This window comes from Mobula birostris, chromosome 29 (genome assembly GCF_030028105.1).
Source record: "Mobula birostris isolate sMobBir1 chromosome 29, sMobBir1.hap1, whole genome shotgun sequence".
Classification (NCBI taxonomy): domain Eukaryota; kingdom Metazoa; phylum Chordata; class Chondrichthyes; order Myliobatiformes; family Myliobatidae; genus Mobula; species Mobula birostris.
In genome coordinates, this window is record NC_092398.1 from 30,095,640 (window position 1) to 30,118,944 (window position 23,305).

The 23,305-nt window shown below is 48.0% G+C and overlaps 1 protein-coding gene across 2 annotated transcripts; it reads right to left on the minus strand.

Moving 5' to 3' along the window:
* Positions 1–423: 423 nt before the first annotated feature.
* Positions 424–23,305, minus strand: tpk2 (thiamin pyrophosphokinase 2). 2 transcript variants are annotated; one of them, XM_072246603.1, is made up of 9 exons: positions 23,181–23,305; positions 22,108–22,355; positions 20,989–21,052; positions 20,592–20,722; positions 19,858–19,976; positions 17,987–18,119; positions 3,142–3,238; positions 2,584–2,820; positions 424–647 (listed from the first exon to the last, which is right to left on the minus strand). In XM_072246603.1, the coding sequence occupies exons 1-8, from the start codon at positions 23,251–23,253 to the stop codon at positions 2,774–2,776; spliced, it is 912 nt and encodes a 303-aa protein (XP_072102704.1). In that variant the 5' UTR covers positions 23,254–23,305; the 3' UTR covers positions 424–647; positions 2,584–2,773. The 2 variants fall into 2 exon arrangements, with proteins under 2 accessions (XP_072102704.1, XP_072102705.1); XM_072246604.1 differs by lacking the exon at positions 23,181–23,305 and adding an exon at positions 23,116–23,155.

The following is a 23,305-nucleotide window of genomic DNA, read 5'->3' on the forward strand; positions in this document are numbered from 1 at the left end:
GAACTGCAAATGTCACACCTGTGATGATGTGCAGACAGTGGAAGGCTATGGACTATGTGTAGGCAAAAGGGACTAGTTTGGTTAAAAGAGACATGTTATTGGTTTGGCACAACACCATGAGGCAAAGAGCTGGTACCGGTTCATATCCAACCCCTATTCAAATACATTTTAGATGCTGTAACATCCCCATCATCCTCATGCAAACATTACACCTCACATGTCTCATGTCTGGTTTTAGAACCCCCTTACCACCACACCGATACCTCCTGAACATCCAGCCCACATTGTTATTCAGGCTGACCACCACAAATCTAGAATGACTGGGGCCTGTGCAGTGGTTACATTAGGTTTAAGTAAACACCTCTAAACCACTAGATGATCACCTCACCCATGGATGATAAAAAGAAACAACAAATGAAAAGCAAGTGATATTTATTGAAGTACAGTGCAGGCAAAATATCTTACAAGGTATCTGCATTTACTTGCATCAGAAGGTTGGTTATTGACACTTCCAAAGCACAGTGACATGTCTGTAAGTGATGGTCATCAGGATTGACGTCTTTCATCTTGAAAGATGTTTGAATCTTCACGACCTGGTGGTGGTGGTGTTGAGGTTGACACAACATCTTCAAGAGGTTGCAGCACATCTGTGTGAGCCGAAGTTGACAGCAATGAATTTTTCAAGTGTTGACTGGTCTCGTACTTAGCTATTTTTGTTTCATGTATGTCTGTCTGTGATCAGTTCATCTTGCGACACGTGCACATTCATTACAGTAATAAAACTACGATGCTCAAGATCTTGTATCAGTTCACCTGTCCGATCAAGACATTCTTTTGGCTACCTCTTCCTCGTTTTCACCCCACAGTCTTTTGTCTCTGGGCTCACAACCATCTGCACAATTTCAATGTCAGTATGATGTTGAACAGTAGGCTCATTATCATCACTACCCATCCACCCTATTATCTGCATCCATTACAGCAGCATCACTTACATCTTTAGCAATTAAACCCTAGAAAGTCATTTACAATTTCCTCACCAGGTGCAGACTTGAACATTAAACCCAAACACAATTTATATTATCTATTCTTCAGGTTTGATGCTTCTGCTGCCTTCCATAAGTGTACAGTGAGGTAGTAGTTAAATGGTGTAAACATTATTCTTTACCAGGAGTTCTGCTTTTGGATGTGCAGGGCAGCTATCTAAAATCAGCATGATGTTACAGTTTTTGCCCAGTCACTGTGAGCTGTTGCTTCCAGAATAAAGTAACATTCGATCCACTGCAGTGTAATCCACCCCTTTCCGTTGAGCACGGTAAATTACTGGAAACTGCTTCATACCTTTGAAAGTTCTGGGATGAAAAAATTTGCTGACTAACAACCTATAGGTTCCTGCAGGTTTAGAGCAGCCCAACACAGTGGCACAATCAGTATTCCCTTATACAAGGCAGTTTCATCTGCATTGTAGACCTGCTCACGACTTATATTTTCATCAGAAACTAACTCTATTTCACCACACACTGTTGAAATGCTGAAGCTACTCTTCACTGTAATCACACTCAGAATCCAGTCCTAATTCTCCTTAGATAATTTTACCTGTTCATCTCTCCTGACAGTTCTGCACCTTCACTGATGCAAGGTTTAAACCTCTTGATAACTTTATCTAGTCATGAACATCTCCCATCTTTCATTGTTTCCCTCTTGCTCATCACTGTTGGCAAAGAATTGGAGCAACTTCTTGTTTCTTTACATCATAAACCATGGAAGAGTCACATATGCTTTTCACAGAACCTCCACCTTGTCTTCGATAGATAACATATGGTGTTTGCGTTTTACACCGGGGAAGCATTTTCTTTATTCAATGAGCACAGGTTATAAACAAATGCAGAATAACACAGAGGAATGGCTTGCTTCTTTTAAAGATGCCACCAGAAAAGTGACCACACGTTGGCACAGCGCCACAGTAACAGGCTGACAAAAATTACGTTCGAACCAGCACTGGGACTGGATTACTGATTTGCCGGATTCGAGGTGGTCAACTTACTCCAAACCAGCTAAAAAGTAAATCAAAAACTCATCCCTTCACCCTACACCATGTCGACAGCCCCCCATCTTCCTCATATCCATGACTCTTCGAAGGGTCTAATGTACTTGCCTCCACCAACACCCCAATACCTCTCCCCAAGTAAAAATTCCACTTTGAGCCTACGCCCTCTCACCTTCAATGCCTGCCCTCTGGTATTAGACCATGAGGGGTGGAGTGAAAACAATCCCAGCCTTGTGATGGGTCTCCTTCTTCCACAGAAACCAGCCCTACTAATGCTACCTCACCCCTTGTGCCCGTACAATGTCCATACTCTGCATTTTCACTTGCTTGTCACAACCTCCACCACCATGCTGCTGTGCATTCCAGGCACACACCTTGCCTAGTGCACATCCTATAAACTTCACATCCTTTTCACTAAAACCCTCTGGTATTGGACACTTCTACTGTGAGGAGTCAAATTATCTCTCCCCCTGAGTCTTTGCTGCTCCGAGTGTGCCCCCCCCCACCCCGTGGTTAGAATATGTGATTTATACTCTTACTCCAAATCTCCCAGAGGAAACGACATGCAGGGAGAGCACTTTAATCGTGGACCCCCTCGGTCAGTCCCCACCATAGTTCTGCTCCCAGAATTGGACGGGGAGAGGGGAGAACCAGCAGCCGGGGTTCCTGTCAGTCAATGGCTCGATGCTCGAGAGATTCAGCGACAAGTTCTCATGTGGAGGTAATGTCTCACAGTTCCCGGTGCAGACCCTCGATGAACTGCTGGTAGTATCGCTCTGAAACACAGAAGAGGGGTTGGAGTGAGAGGCGAGGCTGAGAGAAGGGGAGGGAGTGCCGTGCTCATGGAGGGGAGCGAGCTGGTGATGAGGAGGGAGCCCCATACTGGGGCAACACCATTGTGCACAGCTCCAACTCTGAGGTGACTATCCTCAGTTGAGGATGGGGGGTGGGCGAGAATGTGCTCGGTGATGGAGTGCACTCATTGTTCTGCCGCTGTGACTGCCCCCACCCCCATCTAAGCCCCTCAGTGGGAGGCGTCCACTTCCCCGAGCAACTCAATATTAACCTTAACCCCAACCCCCTCGCCTCGCACTCACCTCCATCAGCATCAACCACTCCGTGCCGGATGAGGAAGTCCAGGGCCACCAGGGCACAATTGGGTTTGAACTCCGAGCCCACAATGGCCTCTCTCACCTGGGGAGGGAACAGATTGAGAGAAGGCAAGGTCATGGCAGGGTGAGGGAACAAGCACTATTTCCTGTCCAGCACTTGCACCACATAACCTGGGCTCCTGCTGGCACTGGCATGCTCTCCACAACCCCTACGACACAGGTGACCTCCGGAACATTTAAAGCCTCCCCTTCCCATGCCGGAGTCAGCCAAAGAGCCATCAAAACTTCCATACACCATGCCACTCCCCTGTTCCCTGCACTCCCTTTCAACTCACCCAGGACCACAAGACAAAATTAGGCCGTTTGGACCACCCAGTCTGCTCCACCATTCCATCATGTCTAACATACTATCCCCCTCAACCCCATTCTCCTGCCATCTCACCATAACCTTTGACACCCCGACTAAACAAGAACCTGTCAACAACCACTTTAAATATACCCAATGTCCTGACCTCCACAGTCTGTGGCCATGAATTGCACAGATCCATCAACCTGTGGATACAGAAATTCCTCCTCTGCTCAATTCTGAAGGGATGTCCCTCTGTTCTGAGGCTGTACCCTCTGGTCCTAGATTCCCCCAGAAGAAACATCCTGTCCATGTCCACTGTCTAGGCCTTTCAACATTCAATAGGTTTCAATGAGATCCCCCCCGCCCTCATTTCTTCTGAGCTCCAGCGAGTACAAACCCAGGGTCAAACACTCCTCATGTGTTGGGCCCCTTCATTCCCACAATCATTCTGTTAGCACACCATTTCTCCCTTCCCATCCCCTATAAACTCAGCGAGGGCCCTCTCCTGTTCGCTATGAACCTTACCAAGATCACCTTCTTGTCTCCTGGAACCTCACTTACTGTTCAACTGTGAACATTGTTTAAATAACTGAACGCAAAGTATTATGAGGAGGTTATACACCCCAGGGCTGTGTGCCGAGCCCACTGCTCACACATGACACACTGCACAGCCAAACACCCGTGAAATCACATTGTCAAGGTCACTGATGACTCAGCACGGGTGCAGCTCATCACCAGTAACGATAAGACACCCTACAGGGAGGAGGTGATCTCTTCCCCAATATCAAGAGAAGGAGATGGTTATCATCTTCGGGAGAACTCACACTCAGCACAGCAGGGGAAACTGTCAGCAGTTTCAAGCTCCCACAAGTGCACATCTCGTGGTCCGAGAACACATTCCACACAATCGGGAAAGCTCACCAACACCTCTACTTTCTGAGAGGAGGCTGAGGAGAGCTGGACTCTGCACGTCTATACTCACCCACTCTACAGATGCACAGAGGAGGAGCCTCATACGGAAAATGCACTGCAGTAGGTGGGCGGCAAGGCTCATGGACAGGTAGCCAAACTGCCCAACGCCTCTGTGGCACCTGCCTGCCCGCACACAGTACATACAGAAAGGATCCCTCCCGCCCTGCTCATGGACCGTCTGTCTCACTCCCATCAGGGAGGATGCCACGTAGCATCCACGCCAGGACCACCAGATTCAAAAACAGTTTGTGTCCCGTCCTTTGTGATTTTTTTTGTGCTGTATCAGATCAGGAGTAACTATTCTTTTGTTCTCTTTTACACTTGAGTCCTGGAAATGACATTTAAAAAAATATTGAATCTCAAAAACAAAAACAAGCAGACTAGGATTTTAAAATTTTCTAGCAAGGCAAACTGTCAATGATTAGTTTGGTTAAAGCACAAGGTACAAGTGTGTTTTGCAGCATCTGACATATGCAGCAAACATTGTCAGATCTTTTCCCAAAATCCCCAGTCTGACAGAATGCAGATTGAAGCCAATGTTTTTTTTCTTTCTTTTCAAATCTTTATTATCCAAAATTAACAAGAGTACATCGAAGTAAGCAACACTTACAATGTCTCAAGAAAAAAAACATTTTAAAGATTGAAAAAATTTGGTTATTAACAAAAACCCTACTAAGCAAGAAAAAGTGGGGGAAAAAACCCCATTGTACAACCCCGGTGTCATGCGTCATACAAAAAGCTTCTAAAGATAAACATCAAACTGCCAGCAAGAAAAAAAGTACCAAAAATTTACAATTAGATCATGGAGGAAATCTATCGATTAACTCAAATGATAGTGAAGAGCAAATGAACCCTATCTTTTCTCAAAATCAAACATAGATTCAAAGGTTCGACTTCTAATTTTCTCCAAACTAAGACATAGCATCACGAGAACCATTGTGACAAAGTGGGAGCTGATGTTATCCCTTTACTCTGTACAGAACATGTACGGCATAATTAAGGATCTAAGAATATGCATGATATTTACGCAGACAGGTAGAGAGCATCTCGTTTCCCTGCGGTAGGGGGGCCAAAGGCAGGAGGGAAGAGGTTTAAGGCAGCAGCCCAGCTCAGCTCCTTCAGGCAGCTTTTGCGTGTGTATGAGCTTCCGTAGCTGCTGCAAGTTCAAATCCGTCAACAGTGCAATCTTCTTTGCTAGCCGCTATCCCATCTTTCATGCCAGGTATTACTACTTCCCCCAGGTCCCCCTGAGAAGATGCCCTGGCCACTAAAGGTCAAGGTGAAGGAGGTTTGACGGAGACCTGAGGGGTGAGTGTTTCACACGGGGTGGGTGATGCTGGCAGAATCAGACACAATCACAACATTTAAAGGGGAGCAGAAGTTGTGGGAAAGCAAGGGTTAACAACATCCAGGCAAGGGTAATTTATAGGACAGACAGCCCAGGCAAGAAAGGGTTTTGTAGGGCATAGCCACCCTTTGAGCACCAGGGGTCTGGAGACCAGATTACAGTCACAGGAGGATTCAAGCACAACACATCATCAAAGGGATAATTACTAACTTCAAAGCATCGTAGGTTCCAGATATTTTTTTAATACCCGTGTTGTAAACAACGATTGATCTAATTCTAGCAAGTAAGGAATCTAATTATTTAGCACCTTTACCAGCCACAACCCGACAACCCGATTTAACCCTAAGCTAACCATGGGACAATTTACAATTACCTATAAACAAACAACCTGGCGAGTCTTTGGACTGTGGAAGGAAACCCACAGAGTCCACAGGGAGGACGTACAGATAGGGGACACCGGGACTGAACTCCAAAGCCCCCAGCTGTAAGATCACCCTAACGTACACAGTTTACCAACTGGTCAACACCTGTAACCGACAGCCAATTCTGTACAAAAATGGAATTTCTCTGCTCAGTATTCAGAACAGTGTGGGTGACAGGGGACATGTGTGCACGAGTAAAAGGAATGAGTGAGTTTTCAGAGTCCAGTTCACCAGAGATTTGAGTAGACAAGGTACAGAGGATATAGTCCTGATGCGGCCAAATGGAATTGGAGGGAGAGGCGGGCAACACAAAATACTGGAGGAACTCAGTGGATTGGAGGAAAATTTATAGTTGACATTTCAGGTCGAGACCCTTCATAAGGGCTGAAAGGAGGGGAGGTAGCCAGTGTATTTCAAAAAAGATCATAAAATACAAGAGCAGAATTAGGCCATTTGGCCCATCCAGTCCACTCCATTTCATGACTGATTCATTCCCCTCTCAGTCCCAATCTCCTGCCTTTTCCCCATATCCCTTCATGTTCTGACGAATCAAGAATCTATCAAACTCTGCCTTAAATATACTGAATTGGCCTCTCCAGCCACCTGAGGCAATGAAATTCCACAAATTCACCACTAGCTAGCTAAAGTAATTCCAACTTGCCTCCATTCTACAAGACATCCCTCTATTCTGAGGCTGCGCTCTCTGGTGCTAGACTCCCCACCATAGAAACATCCTCTCCACATCCACCCTGTCAAGGCCCTTCACTATTCAACAGGTTTCAATAACTCTAGTGAATACAAACCCCGAGTGCTCTTCACGACATGCCATTCAATCCTGGAATCATTTTCCTGAACCTCCTTTGACCTCTCTCCAACGTCAGCACATCCTTTCCAAGACAATGGCTCACGGGATGGATCGGAGTGAGGGAGTGGGAAGAGTAAAGGCTGATTTATACTTGTGCGTCAAACGGACGCCATAACCTACGCAAGTGGCCTACGCACACTGTCAGCATTTATACTTGTGCGTTGGTGTGTCTGCGTCGCTCTGCAATTCGGGCACGTCGCGCATGTACACACACCTGCCCGCGTGAGGCTTCATGGTCATGGTAGTCCTTCTTAGGGTAAACAAGTTTAAAGTGAGCATCTTTTTTTCGTAAAAGCGAAATGTGTCCTCCATAATTTCGGAGGTCTGTAAAGCTTTATGGAAAGCATTGCAGCCAGAGCTCCTTCCCTGCCCTTCAGTCGCCCAATGGGAAGCTATTGCAGCGTAGGAGGAAATGCGATGTTACCAAGCGGACCAATCACAGTTGTTGCGGTCTGCGTTGCCGCGACGTGTAGTTACATTTTGGGAGAAGTGCGTGTCAGGCTACAGCGTACGGATCTGCGTAGGCACTGCGTAGGGTTCGCGGCGACGCCGTACTTGACGCACAAGTATAAATCAGCCTTAAGGATCAAGCAAGAAGCTTGAGAGGTGATGGGTAAAAGTGACAAAGAGTGGACCACGGAATAAAGGTGAAGAGTGTAGATGGGAAAGGTCAGCATGAACATGTTGGGCTGAAGGGCCTGCGTCTGTGCTGGACATCTCTGGATCCCAGTGTTTGGACTGGTAGGAATACATCCTGTGAGTCATCGACTCGACCGTGTGCCACTCAAATCGGTCACCACTGATCTGCAGTCATTTACCTGTCTCGCTCTTCAGTCTCTCCACCATCGCCTTAAGAATATTTACAAACCCTCCTTTTACCACCAAGTTCCAAAGCCCTGAAGTTACCTGTCGACAATTTAGATTCTAAACAAGGACCTCTAGTTCCCAACCTCCCACATGGTTGGTTCCCCACAGTAGGCTCATAGAGGAAGTCAGGAGACATGGGGCTCAGGGAAACCTGGCTGGGTAGATTCAGAATTGGCTTGCCCACAGAAGACAGAGGGAGGTTGTAGAAGGAGTGTATTCTGCCTGGAGAGCAGTGATCAGTGGAGTTCCGCAGGGATCTATTCCGGGTCCCCTGCTCTTTGTGATTTTTATAAATGACTTGAATGAGGAAATGGAACAGTGGGTTAGTAAGTTTGCAGATGACACGAAGGTTGGAGTTGTGGATAGTGCAGACGGGGCATTTATAGGACACAGATGGGCTGAGAAGCGGCTGATCAGTTCAAAGAAGAAAAGTGTGAAGTGCTTCACTTTGGAAGGTCGCAACGGAAGGCAGGGTACAGAGTTAATGGCAGGATTCTCAGCAGTGTGGAGGAACAGAGGGATCTTGGGGTCCACATCCACAGACCCCTCAAAGCTGCCGGGCAAGTTGAGAGGATGGTTAGGAAGGTGCGCTGGCCTTCATTAGTCAGGGAATTGAGTTCAAGAGCTGTGAGGTAATGTTGTACTTCTATAAAACCCTGGTTAGACCACACTTGCTCTGACTTCTCATCTTTCTTTTCCAGTCCCGATGAAGGGTCTCGGCCCGAAACGCCGACTGATAGAGGCTGCCTGCGGATTTCCTCCGGCATTTTGTGTGTGTGTGTGTGTGTAGGGGGGGGGGGGCTTGGTTTGCCTTGAGTGTTCCAGTGTTGGCTTTCCTCATTAGCTCAGACTTCTGATGACTATTTCTGTTCCTTACCGTATCTACATGTTTTTACACCTCCGAGGTCATGTTGACTGGCTGGCAAGTTACCCTTGTACAGGGGGTACCACATTTGCAGTTTCCTCTGCTCCATCCCCTCTCGACCTGACAAGGACTGTAAGATTTCTGCCTACCTCGCCCCGCTTCCCTCAGTGATCCTGGATGTGTTCCATCCAGTGGCTTGGTTACGTTTAGGACTCCCTTTCTAGTGCCCTGTTTCGCAAAGTGAAGGTCACAACGTACGAGGGGTGATTGATAAGTTTGTGGCCTGGGGTAGAGGGAGTCAATTTTAGAAAACCTAGCACATTTATTTTTCGACATAGTCCCCTCCTACATGTACGCACTTAGCCCAGCAGTCGTGGAGCATACGGATCCCTTCTTTGTAGAAGTGGTCCACAGCAGGGCCTAGGGTGGAAACATAGGCAATAGGTGCAGGAGTAGGCCATTCAGCCCTTCGAGCCTGCACCGCCATTCAGTACTATCATGGCTGATCATCCAACTCTGAACCCTGTACCTGCCTTCTCTCCATACCCCCTGATCCCTTTAGCCACAAGGGCCATATCTAACTCCCTCTTAAATATAGCCAATGAACTGGCCTCAACTGTTTCCTGTGGCAGAGAATTCCACAGATTCACCACTCTCTGTGTGAAGAAGTTTTTCCTCATCTCAGTCCTAAAAGGCTTCCCCTTTATCCTCAAACTGTGACCCCTAGTTCTGGGCTTCCCCAACATCGGAAACAATCTTCCTGCATTGAGGCTGTCCGATCCCTTTAGAATTTTATATGTTTCAATCAGATCCCCCCTCAATCTTCTAAATTCCAGAGAGGATAAGCCTAGTCGATCCAGTCTTTCATCATATGAAAGTGTTTTGGATCTCCAGGTGGTCCACCGCAGGGGTGATTGTTCAGTTCGTACCTAAGGTAGAAGGGTATGAGTTATACAGCTCTCGTTACACGCACGTGCAATTCAACTCTTTGAGTGATAATGCAGAAAGTTTGAAGTTAATAACTCATCTCCTTCTACTTTAGGCCACAAATTTATCAATCACTCCTGCTGTGGACCACCTTCTGGAGGTCCAAGACACCGACTTCTACAAAGAAGGGATCCGTATGCTCCACGTCCGCTGCACTAAGTGTGTAAATGTAGGAAAAATAAATGTGCTTAGGTTTTCTAAAATTGACTCCTTCTACCTTAGGCCACAAATTTATCAATCACCCCTCATGTTATGTCACCATATACTCCCTTGAGATTTGTTTTTGTGCAGGCGTTTACCAAAAAATAAAGAAGTACGACAGAATTTACAAAAGAAATTAAACACAAAGCAAGAATGGCAAACGACCAATGTGCATAAGAAGACAGACTGTCTTCACCGAAGGAGGTGTGAGGTGATCCTTCCCTCCGCTAGCCTGCAGGTCACCCTTGGGCAAGGTGTAGCACCTGCTTAGTCCCCGATCAGGGTCACATGAACCCATGGGAACAGGCGGTGGATGCTCGTACGAGCGGCCGGTGCAGATCACAAGTCCTGGTGATGCGACCACTGATGCCAGGCAGACAATCTCTGAATAGTATTGATAATGGCTGGGGGGTCACCTATCTTGTAAAGACACTGCCCAGAAGGCGGCAACGGCAAACCACTTCAGTAGAAAAGTTTGCCAAGAACATTCATGGTCCTGGAAAGACCATGATCGCCCACATCATGCGGCATGGCACATAATGATAATGATGATGTTATTAGTAAAGAAAGCATTCATTATGCTGGTAATGAATTGGGAGACTTTCTACAGGATCCCCTCAAGTTTAATTTGCAGGTTGAGTCAGTGGTGACGAAAGCAAATGTAATGTTAACATTCATTTAAAGAGGACGAGAACATAAAAGCAAGGGTGTAATGTTGAGATTTTGTAAAGCATTGGTGAGGCCTCACTTGGATAGTTGTGAGCAGTTTAGGGCCCTTTATCTAAAAAGAGGATGTGCTGACGTTGGAGAGGGTTCTAAGGAGGTTCATGAAAATGATTCTGGTGTCGAATGGCTTGTCATATGAAGAGTGTTTGATGACTCTGGGGCTGTACTCACTGGAATTCAGAAGAATGAAGTATTCAGTGGAGTATTATGTTCAGTTCTGGTTACCTCATTATAGGAAGGATGTGGAAGCTTTGGAGAGGGTGCAGAGATTTACCAGGATGCTGCTGGATTAGACAGCATGTCTTATGAGGATAGGATGAGCGAGTTAGGGCTCTTCTCTTTGGAATTGAGGGTGAGAGGTGTACAAGATAAGAGACACAGATTGAGTGGACAGCCAGGGCAGAATGGCTAATATGACAGGACGTAAAATGATTAGGGGAAAGTTTAAAAGTGATGGGATGTCGGAGGTAGCTTCTTCCGCCCCCCCCCCCACATAGAGACACAAACACACATGGAGTGGTGAGGTGGTGGGTGTGTGAAACACCCTGCCGGGGTGGTAGTACAAGCAGATCCTTTAGGGATATTTAAGAAACTCTTGGGCACAGGGTGAAAGAAAAACAGAGAGCTATGCGGGACTGATCTGGGAGTAGTTTAAAATGCTAGCACGTCACAGGCCAAAGGGTCTGTACTGCGCAGTTCTACGTTCGAGGAAACCCTCTCATCCGCTGTTTCTAAATCCAGTAAATCTGTAAACAGCTGTCCCTTGCACACTGGTCAAATGCCCAAGCCGGTGTGGTCTTTCATTGATTCTGTTATGGGTTTACTGTGAATGCCCACAAGTAAACAAACCTCAGGGTTGAACGTAGTGACACATGTGTACTTTGATAATAAATTTACTTTCAACCTTGCTGCCAATGTTTTAACATCCTTCCATACACAAGGAGCACGATAACATCTATTGTTTTTTACCACACTGAATCACAGTGAATATAATTTGGCTTTTTTTGACACTGATCAGCAGAAAAAGAAAACAGAAATGAAAACAGATCTCTACAAAAATGGCCTAAATTAATTAAAACACAAAATAATTAATTGCACAAGTATTCACCCCCTTGAAAATGAGACACGAAATCATCACTGGTGCAGCCAATTGGTTTTAGAAGTCACATAATTAGTTAGATGGCGATCACCGTGTGTAGACAAGGTACTTCAATTGATTGTAGCTAAAAAAAAACCTGTATCTGGAAGATACAACTGCTGGTGAGCCAGTATCCTGGCAAAAACTACACTATGAAGACAAAAGAACACTCCAACCAACTCTGCAAAAAGGTTATTGAAAAGCACAAATCAGGAGATGGATACAGGAAAATTTCCAAGTCACTGAATATCCCTTGAGTACAGTTAAGTCAGTCACCGAGAAATGGAGAGAATATGGCACAGCTGTAAATCTGCCCAGAGCAGGCCGTCCTCAAAAACTGAGTGTCCGTGCAAGAAGGGGACGAGTGAGGAAGGTCACCAAGGGACCTATGACAACTCTGGAGGAGTTCCAAGCTTCAGTGGGTGAGATGGGAGAGACTGTGCATACAATCATTGCCCAGGTGCTTCACCAGTCACAGCGTTATGAGAGAGTGGCAAAGAGAAAGCCACTGTTGAAACAACTTTGTGTGAAATCTTGGCTAGAGTTTGCCAGGAGGCATGTGGGTGACTCTGAAATCAACTGGAAGAAGGCTCTACGGTCCGATGAAACAAAAATTGAGCTTTTTGGCCAACAGATTAAACACTATGTTTGGCGTGAGTAGATCATCGAAAACACACCATCCCTATCGTGAAGCAAGGTGGTGACTGGATCATGTGGGGATGCTTCACTGCAGCAGGCCCTGGAGTTGAATATTGACTTGAAGGGGGTGATTAATTATGTAATCAATTATTCAGTGTTTAATAACTGTAATAAATTTAGACCAAATTGTAGAAATTTGTTTTCACTCTAACACGAGTCATTTCTGTTTATCAGTGTCAAAAAAGTAAAATTAAATCCACTGTGATTCAACGTTGTAAAACAATAAAACATGAAAACTTTAAATACTTTTTATAGGCATTATACGGACTGAGTTTGTCCGCCATTTCTGTCCCTCATTACCCTCTCCAGCATCACTTTCGTGGTCTGATATGTACTCTCACCTCTCTTTTACTTTTTGTATAGCTGAAAAAAAAATTGTGTCCTCTTTTACATTATTGGCTAGCTTATCTTCATATTTCCTTTCTTGCACAAGATGAGCGAGATGAATAACAACAGACAAATAACCAGCCAATATGCTGGACGAGTGCAGCTATTGGTATCTTCTGTTGGTTTCTAAAAGCTTCCCACTAATTTTGGTATATCTCTTATTTTTATACTGTCATTGACTTCCCTCGACAGCCACGGTTGCCTCATCCTCCCTTTAGAATACTTTACCTTTGGGATGTACCTTTCCTGTGCCCTCCCAGAACCTGTCACTGCTGTTCTGCCATCATCCCTACTAATGTTCCCTTCCAGACAACTTTGGCCAGCTCCTCTCTCATTCCTCCAAAATTCCCTTTACTGCACTGTAATACTGACGCATCTGACTTCACCTTCTCCCTCTCAAACTGCAGAGTGAAATATATATTACAACTACTGCCTCCTAAGGATTCCTTTACCTTAAGCTCCCTAATCAAATCTGGGTCATTACATAACATCCAATCCAGAATTGCCGTACCCCTAGTGTGCTCAATCACAAGTTGCTCTAAAAAAAATCTTAGAAACATAGAAACACAGAAAAATTACAGCACAGTACAGACCCTTCAGCCCACAATGTTGTGCTGAACATGTACTTACTTTAGAAGTTACCTAGGGTTACCCATAGCCCTCTATTTTCTAAGCTCCATGTACCTATCCAGGAGTCTCTGAAAAGACCCCATAGTATCCGACACCACCACCATTGCCAGTAGCCCATTCCACACACTCACCAGTCTTTGCGTAAAAAAACTTACCCGACATCTCCTCTGTACCTACTTCCAAGCACCCTAAAACTGTGCCCTCTCATGCTAGCCATTTCAGCCCCCGGAAGAAGCCTCTGACTATCGACACAATCAATGCCTTTAATCATCTTATACACCTCTATCAGGTCACCTCTCATCCTCCGTCGCTCCAAGGAGAAAAGGCCGAGTTCACTCAACCCATTCCCGTAAGGCATGCTCCCCAATCCAGGCAACATCTTCGTAAATCTCCTCTGCACCTTTTCTATAGTTTCCATATTATTCCTGTAGTGAGGTGACCAGAACTGTGCACAGTACTCCAAGTGGGGTCTGACCAGCGTCCTATATAGCTGTAACATTACCTCTCATCTCTTAAACTCAATCCCATGGTTGATGATGGCCAATGCACCGTATGCCTTCTTAACCACACAGTCAACCTGCACAGCAGCTTTCAGTGTCCTATGGACTCGGACACCAAGATCCCTCTGATCTTCCACACTGCAAAGCGTCTTACCATTAATACTATATTCTGCCATCATATTTGACCAACCAAAATGAACCACTTCACACTTATCTGGGTTGAACTCCATCTGCCACTTCTCAGCCCAGTTTTGCATCCTATCAATGTCCTGCTGTAACCTCTGACAGCCTTCCACACTATCCACAACACCCCCAACCTTTGTGTCATCAGCAGATTTACTAACCCATCCCTCCACTTCCTTATCCAGGTCATTTATAAAAATCACGAGAGAAGGAGTCCAAAACAGATCCCTGAGGCACACCACTGGTCACCGGCCTCCATGCAGAATATGACCCGTCTACAACCACTCTTTGCCTTCTGTGGGCAAGCCAGTTCTGGATCCACAAAGCAATGTTCCCTTGGATCCCACACCTCCTCACTTTCTCAATAAGCCTTGCATGGGATACCTTATCAAATGCCTTGCTGAAATCCATATACACATTTACTGCTCTACCTTCATCAATGTGTTTAGTCACATCCTCAAAAGATTCAACCAGGCTCATAAGGCAAGACCTGCCTTTGACAAAGCCATGCTGACTATTCCTAATCATATTATGCCTCTCCAAATGTTCATAAATCCTGCCTCTCAGGATCTTCTCCATCAACTGACCAACCACTGAAGTAAGATTCACTGACCTACAATTTCCTGGGCTATCCCTACTCCCCTTCTTGAATAAGGGAACAACATCTGCAACCCTCCAAAACCTCCCCCGTCCCCATTGATGATGCAAAGATCATCGTCAGTGGCAAAGCAATCTCCTCCCTTGCTTCCCACAGTAGCCTGGGGTACATCTCAACCGGTCCTGGAGACTTATCCAACTTGATGCTTTCCAAAAGCTCCAGCACATCCTCTTTCTTAATGTCTATATGCTCAAGATTCTCAATCCATTGTAAGTCATCCCTACAATCGCCAAGATCCTATTCCGTAGCGAATACTGAAGCAAAGTATCCATTAAGTATCTCCACTATCTCCTCCGGTTCCATACACACTTTTCCACTGACACACTTGATTGGTCCTATTCTCTCACGTCTTATCCTCTTGCTCTTCACATACGTGTAGAATGCTTTGGGGTTTTCCTTAATCCTGTTTGCCAAAGCCTTCTCATGGCCCCTTCTGGTTCTCCTAATTTCATTCTTTAGCTCCTTCCTGCTAGCCTTATAATCTTCTAGATCTCTATCATTACCTGTTTTTTTCAACGTTTTCGCAAGCTTTTCTTTTCTTCTTGACTAGATTTTCAACAGCCCTTGTACACCATGGTTCCTGTACCCTACCATCCTTTCTGTCTCATTGGAACGTACATATGCAGAACTCCATGCAAATATCCCCTGAACATTTGCCACATTTCTTCTGTACATTTCCCAGAGAACATCTGTTTCCAATTTATGCTTCCAAGTTCCTGCCTGATAGCCTCATATTTCCCCTTACTCCAATTAAATGTTTCCCTAACTTGTCTGTTCCCATCCCTCTCCAATGCTATGGTAAAGAAGGTAGAATTGTGATCACTATCTGCAAAATGCTCTCCCACTGAGAGATCTGACTCCCGACTAGGTTCAGTTCCCAATACCAGATCAAGTATAGCCTCTCCTCTTGTAGGCTTATCTACATATTGTGTCAGAAAACCTCCTGAACGCATCTAACAAACTCCATCCCATCTAAACCCCTCACTCTAGGGAGATGCCAATCAATAATTGGGAAATTAAAATCTCCCATTATGACAACCCTATTATTATTATTACACCTTTCCAGAATCTGTCTCCCCATCTGCTCCTCAATGTCCCTGTTACTGTTGGGTGGTCTATAAAAAACACCCAGTAGAGTTATTGACCTCTTCCTGTTTCTAACCTCCACCCACAGAAACTCAGTCGCCAATCCCTCCGTGATTTCCTACTTTTCTGCAGCCATGACACTATCTCTGATCAGCAGTGCCACACCCCCACCTCTTTTGCCTCCCTCCCTGACCTTTCTGAAACATCTAAAACCTGGCACTCTAAGTAACCATTCCTGCCCCTGAGCCATCCAAGTCTCTGTAATGGCCACAACATCATAGCTCCAAGTACTGATCCACGCTCTAAGCTCATCCGCTTTGTTCATGATGCTTCTTGCATTAAAATAGGCACATCTCAAACCATCGGTCTGACCGTATCCCTTCTCTATCACCTGCCTATCCTCCCTCTCGCACTGTCTCCAAGCTTTCTCTATTGGTGAGCCAACAGCCCCTTCCTCTGTCTCTTCAGTTCAGTTCCCATCCCCCAGCAATCCTAGTTTAAACTCTTCCCAATAGCCTTAGCAAACCTTCCTGCCAGGATATTTGTCCCGTGATTCAATTGCAACCCATCCTTTTCGTACAGGTCACGCCTGCCCCAAAAGAGGTCCCAATGATCCACACATCTGAATCCCTGCCCCCTGCTCCAATCCCTCAGCCAAGCGTTTATCCCCACCTCACTCTATTCCTATACTCATTGTCGCAATGTCTTGTAGGCATTCTACAAATTTCCCCTCTTAGGATCCAGCACCAACCTGATTGTCCCAATCTACCTGTATATTGAAATCCCCCATGACTATCGTAGCATTTGCCCTTTTGACATGCATTTTCTACCTCCCATTGTAATGTGGGACAATCCTGGCTACTGTTTGGAGGCCTGTATACAACTTCCATCATGATCTTGATACACTTGCAGTTTCTTAACTCTACCCAAAAGAATTCTGGATCTTCTGAACACGTCATCTCTAAGGATTTGATTTAATCTTTTTTTTAAACCAACAGAGCGAAGCCATACCCTCTGCCTAACCTTTCCATACAATGTGTATCCTGGGATGTTAAGCTCCCAACTATGACCCTCTTTCAGAGATGCCTGCCAATCTTTAACTGTGCTATAAGGTCATTGACCTTATTCTGTACACTGCGTGCATTCAGATATAACACCTCCAGTCCTGTATTCGTCACCCTTTTCGATTTTGTCCCATTACACTTCAACCCATCCCACTGACTGCAATTTTGCCCCATCGTCTGCCTGTCCTTCCTCAGTCTCTCGTCACACTGCCTCAGCTTGTGCATCCTCGGCCCTGCCTGTCTCTCCCCCTGCCAAATTAGTTTCAACCCTTCCCAACAGCTCCAGCAAACCGGCTCGCAGGACCTTATTCTCAGGACTTCAGGAGAATGAGGGGAGATCTCAGGAGCAGAATTAGAATCTTAGGGAGGTATACTGAACTATGAAGGGTTAGGGTGAATGTAGACAGACCTCCTACCCCCTCGGGTTGGGTGAGACTAGAACTAGAGGTTTTAGATTTAAGGCGAAAGGTGAAATGTTTAAGGGAAACTTCACTCAGAGGGTGGCAAGAGCGTGGAAATGATGGACGCAAGGTCAATGGGAACAGAAATTTGGATTGGTGTACGGATGGGAAGGGAGGGGGACTCTCATTGAAGTCTACCGAACATTGGAAGGCCAGGATAGGCTGGACATGGAGAGGATGTTTCCAACAATGAGGGACTCTAGGACCAGAGGGCAGAGACTTAGAATAGAGGAACTTCTTTAGCTAGAGGGTGGTGTTTCTGTGGAATTTGTTGCCACAGATGGCTGGGGGATTCACAGAAATTGATAGATTGATTGATTGGTAAGAGGTCTAAGGTTATGGGGAGAAGGTGGGAGAATGGGATGAAGGAAAAAAATGAATGGGGGACATTGGTGCTGAGAGAGAATTACAACCCCACTTACTTGCTCCAGAGGCCAGAGGTAGAATTCCAGCATCTCTCCGTCTTCCACCTGCGGCACCAAGTCTGCAGGGACCTCCAGGTCGTAGACAAACTGGCACTCGGGAAAGATGCCACGCTCATCTTCGTAGGTGTAACTGCGGTCCAAAGGAGAGGGAGAAACCATGGGTGGGAGGTGGCTCGCCCGAGACCCCTGCCTTGCGGTTGCACCCCCAGATCTCAGTGACTGTAGACCTGGGTTTCAGAATTTCCTTCTGAATGTCTCCACCCCCATCTCGCCCTATCCGGTTGCGCCCGGCTTGGTACGGCAACTGCTCTGCCCGAGACAGCAAGGGACTGCAGAAAGTCATAGACACGAGTTTCTGCAGACGCTGGAAATCCACAGCAGCATACACAAAACGCTGAAGAAACTCAGCAGGCCAGGAAGCACCTGGGAGGGGAATAAACAGTCGACGGTTCGGACCGAGACCCTTCATCAGGGCTTCAGAGGGCGTGGACGTAGCTCAGCACATCACGGAAACCAGCCTCCCCTCCATGGACTTCCCGCTGCCTCAGTAAAGCAAAGATCCTGGACATTCCACTTCCTCTCCCCCAGGTCTGAAAGCACGTCCCACCAGGCTAAAGGACAGCTTCTACCCCGCTGGTATCGGACTATTGAACGGTTCCCTAGTACAATAAGATGGACTCTCGGCCTTGTGACCGACCTCATTATGATCCCTGCAGCTTATTGTCAGCCTGCATTTTCTCTGTAAGCGTTACACTTTATTCTGCATTGGTATTGTTTCACCTTGATCTACCTCAATGCTCTGCGTAATGATCTGATCTGCATGAAAGAGGAGCTTTTCACTGTATTTCCATACAACCATATAACAATCACAGCACGGAAACAGGCCATCTCGGCCCTCTAGTCCATGCCGAACTCTTACTCTCACCTAGTCACGCTGACCTGCACTCAGCCCATAACCCTCCATTCCTTTCCTGTCCATATAGCTATCCAATTTAACTTTAAATGACATCGAACATTTTCAACCACTTCTGCTGGAAGCTCATTCCACACAGCTACCACTCTCTGAATAAAGAAGTTCCCCTCATGTTACCCCTGAACTTTTGCCCTTTAACTCTCAACTCCTGTCCTCTTGTTTGAATCTCCCCCTACTCTCAATGGAAAAAGCCTATCCACGTCAACTCTATCTATCCCCCTCATAATTTTAAACACCTCTATCAAGTCCCACCTCAACCTTCTATGCTCCAAAGAATAAAGACCCAACTTGTTCAACCTTTCTCTGTAACTTAGGTGATGAAACCCAGGTAACATTCTATTAAATCTTCTCCGTACTCTCTCTATTTTGTTGACATCTTTCCTATAATTCAGTGACCAGAACTGTACACAATACTCCAAATTTGGCCTCACCAATGCCTTGTACAATTTCAACATTACATCCCAACTCCTATACTCAGTGCTCTGCTTTATAAAGGCCAGCATACCAAAAGCTTTCTTCACCACCCTATCCACATGAGATTCCACCTTCAGGGAACTATGCACCATTATTCCTCGATCCCTCTGTTCTGCTGCATTTTTCAATGCCCTACCATTTACCATGTCTGTCCTATTTTGATTGGTCCCAAAATGTAGCACCTCACATTTGTCAGCATTAAACTCCATCTGCCATCTTTCAGCCCACTCTTCTAACTGGCCTAAATCTCTCTGCAAGCTTTGAAAATCTGCTTCATTATCCACAACACCACCTATCTTCAGTACATGTGACAATATTAAACCAATTCCAGTTCCCCCTCAACACATCTAGGGGGCTGAATGACCTGGCCAACCCCCCCCACAAAAACCCCAGGGAAGGGAGCCAATGGAGCAGGCCTTACCTGACACTGCCGACCGCTCTGGCCCTGCTGGCGATGCACTCCGGGATGGACGCCTCCTCCGCGCACTCCTTCACCAGGGTCTCCTTCACACCCAAGCCAGCCGCCAGTCCGCCCGCTGCCTGCCCAGGACGGAGAGGTCAGTCTGAGGAGTCGGCGGGGGGAGACAGATGCTGCCAACGCCCGGCGGGGACAAGGCTGACGGGACAACCCAAGACTGCCCGGAGTGACCCCAGTGGCCTGGACGCACGGATGCAGTGGTAGATGATCCCGCACCCAGGCGGGGCAGAGCGATGGACAACTGGTGAGTCTGGGTCCTGCTTCCGGGGGCAGGGGGCTACGGGCAGTTGACCACAAGCAGAATTCGGCCATCAAGTCTGCTGCGTCATTCCTTTGTGGCTGATTTATTATCCCTCTCACTCCCATTATCCTGCCTTCTCCCCGTAACCTACCAACCCCCACTTTAAATATACCCAATGACTCGGCCTCCACAGCCGTCTGTGGCAATGAATTCCACAGATTCACCACCCTCTGGCTAAAGAAATTCCTCCTCATCTCTGTTCTAAAGGGACATCCTTGTACTCCAAGGCTGTGCCCTCTGGTCCTAGACTCCCCCGTGACTGGAAACATCCTCTCCACACCCACTCTATCTTGGCCTTTCAATATTGGATAGGTTTCAATGAGATTCCCCACCCCACAGCCACGAACATTCCCAGGATCATTCTCGCAATCCTTACCAGGTTGTCCAGCATTCCAGGGAAGGTGGGCTTGGAGTGTGCCCGTCTGCCCACCCACATGGCCATCCCTCCATCTGGCAGGCGGGTGAATCCGTTCACGTGGACCCCGTAGGTCTTTATCCCAAACAAACCTGGCGGGATGAGATCGGGTGGAGGGTTCAGGGATTCAGGCTCACTCCCACCCCTCCCTGCACAGTTCGCGCACCACGTCATCACGCCAGACGGGCTGGCGTGCACACAGGCGCAGGCCTGCTCTCACTCACACACACACACACCCTGACTGCACGTGAACACAGACACAGGGGAGGGACACATTACATGGGATAGGGGTCGGTGGGAGAGACACAGAGGAGACACTCTCCCCCACCCCACCCCCCCCAGCATGTCAAAGACTCACTGGCTGCCGACCGCTCCAGCTGCAGAAGAGGTAGGTCACAGAACCTGGGCATCACATCGTAACTCTGCCAAAGCACAGAGATGGGCGTTAGAGAGTGGGGGTGCTCCCCCACCTTCCACCCAACCGGAGTGCCTGCCCCTCCTACGGCACTCCCTCCTCAATGCCCCTCCCACAGCCCTGTCTCCCTCTCCACCACCTTGGAGTTGTGGACAGTGGAGAAGGTTGTCATGGTTTACAACAGGACACCGACAGGATGCGGAGATGGGCAGAGTGGTGGCAAATGCAGTTTAACCCGGTATAGTGTGACGTGATTCACTTCGTAAGGTCGAATTTGATGGCAGAATACCGGGTTAATGGCAGGATTCTTAGCAGTGTGGAGGGATCTCGGGGGTCAAGTCAATGTTACAGCACAAGTTGATTGAGTGGTTAAGGAGGTGTGTGGTGTTGGGGTGTGGTGAGGGTTGTATTGAAGAGCCACGAGGTAACATTGCAGCTCTATAAAACCCTGGTTACACCACACTTGCAGAATTGTGTCCAGTTCGGGTCACCTCATTACAGGAAGGATGTGGAAGTTTTTGAGAGGGTGCAGAGGAGATTTACCAGGATGCTCACGAAGAAAGGTTGAGTGAGCTGGGGCAAAGGACGACGAGAGGCGACTTGATAGAGGCAGAGATGGTGGATAGCCAGAGATTTATCCCAGTGTGTGATTGGTGAAACAAAGTGGATATTAATGGATTTTAAGTCCTGCTGAAGGTTTTCCCCCATAGATGTGGCCTGGCGTGCTGAGTTCCTCCAGCACTTGGATATAATTTTAAGGTGCTGGAGGAAAGTGTGGGGCAGGGGATCTCAGAGATTGTTTTTTTTTGCAGAGAGTAGTGAATGTCTGAAATGTGCTGGCAGGGGTGGTGGCAGAGGCAAATACATCAGGACCATTTAAGAAAGTATTAGGCAGATGGATGATAGAAAAATGGAGGGCAGGGGAGGGGAGGCTTAGATTGATGGTGGGTTAAAAGTCAGCACCACCATGTGGGCCGAAGGGCCAGTACTGTACTACATCTGATGTAAACCTCAACACGCCCGGCAAGGGTGTCCGGGAGTCCATCTGACCGACTGCCTCACCTCGTCTCTCCACCCGCGGAGGCAGCCGAAGAGCTGCAGGTGCCTCCAGTGGTCGAGGACGCGGCGGAGGGCGCGGGACCGCTCTTCGTAGGTGGAGAGCCCGGCGCACAGCTCCACCGGCCCCAGCTCGCCGGGGGACAGCCGGAAGACCTCGGGGTAGTCGGCGAGGTGAGCGGCGACGCGGGGCTGTACCATCCCGACCTGCTGGCCTGCCACATACAAGGGTCTGCAGGAGCTCCTGGAGGACCCTGCGGTGGGGAGGGAGGTAAATGACAAGGCTGGGGGAGTGCTGGTGTGACATTCCCCTCCCCCCCCCACGGTACAGTGCTCCCTCACCACCCCCTCGCTCCTTCACTGCCTCTCCCCTCCCTTGTCCCCCCACCCCTCCCACTGGCGGCGCTCCCTCCTTGCCACCTCGCACCCCTCCTGCGGCGATCCCTCATTATCTCCCCCCGCCGCCGCGCAGCGCTCCTTCACTGCCTCTCCCCTCCCTTGTCCCCCCACCCCTCCCACTGGCGGCGCTCCCTCCTTGCCACCTCGCACCCCTCCTGCGGCGATCCCTCATTATATCCCCCCGCCGCCGCGCAGCGCTCCTTCACTGCCTCTCCCCTCCCTTGTCCCCCCACCCCTCCCACTGGCGGCGCTCCCTCATTGCACCTCGCACCCCTCCTGCGGCGATAAATTATCTCCCCACCCCCGCCGCCACGCAGTGCTCCCTCACCGCCACCACACCTCCCTCCCTCCCGTGGGCACAGCGCTCTCTCGCCGTCACCCTCCCGCTTTCCCCTCACCGCCCCACCCGCCCGCGGCGCTCCCTCACCGTCGGCCTCCAGCTGTGCTCCCTCGCTGCACCCCTCCCCACAGCGCACCCACCCACCCACCGGCACGGAGCTCCCTCACCGCCTTCTCCCGCAGCGTGGCGCTCCCTCACCCAGGAGTCCCAACACCCTGCGCAAAAAAAGTTCTGCTGCTGCGACCTTTAAACCCTCTTATTTTTGCAACAATTACAGGTAGGGGCTAAGAGATCAACATTGCATCAGGGCTGGGGCAGGAGGGGCGACAAAATGCACAACCCTGCGAGTGGAATGAATTCATCCTCTTCAGGAGCTGGAGCACCGCCGCCGACCAAGATCCGCCCCCCGCCATCTCTTCCCAACTCGACTCCTCACCGTCCCGGCCGGTTCCGCGGCACCAACGC

Bases quoted from the DNA above. Each gene is read 5' to 3' on its own strand.
- tpk2 (XM_072246603.1), bottom strand. From the start codon at position 23,253: ATGGCGGGGGGCGGATCTTGGTCGGCGGCGGTGCTCCAGCTCCTGAAG. The intron at 22,356-23,180 runs GTTGTGCATTTT...TCCCCACCGCAG, and splicing joins GAATTCATTCCACTCGCAGG to GGTCCTCCAGGAGCTCCTGC. The intron at 21,053-22,107 runs GTGAGGCAGTCG...GTGCTTTGGCAG, and splicing joins TCCGCGGGTGGAGAGACGAG to AGTTACGATGTGATGCCCAG.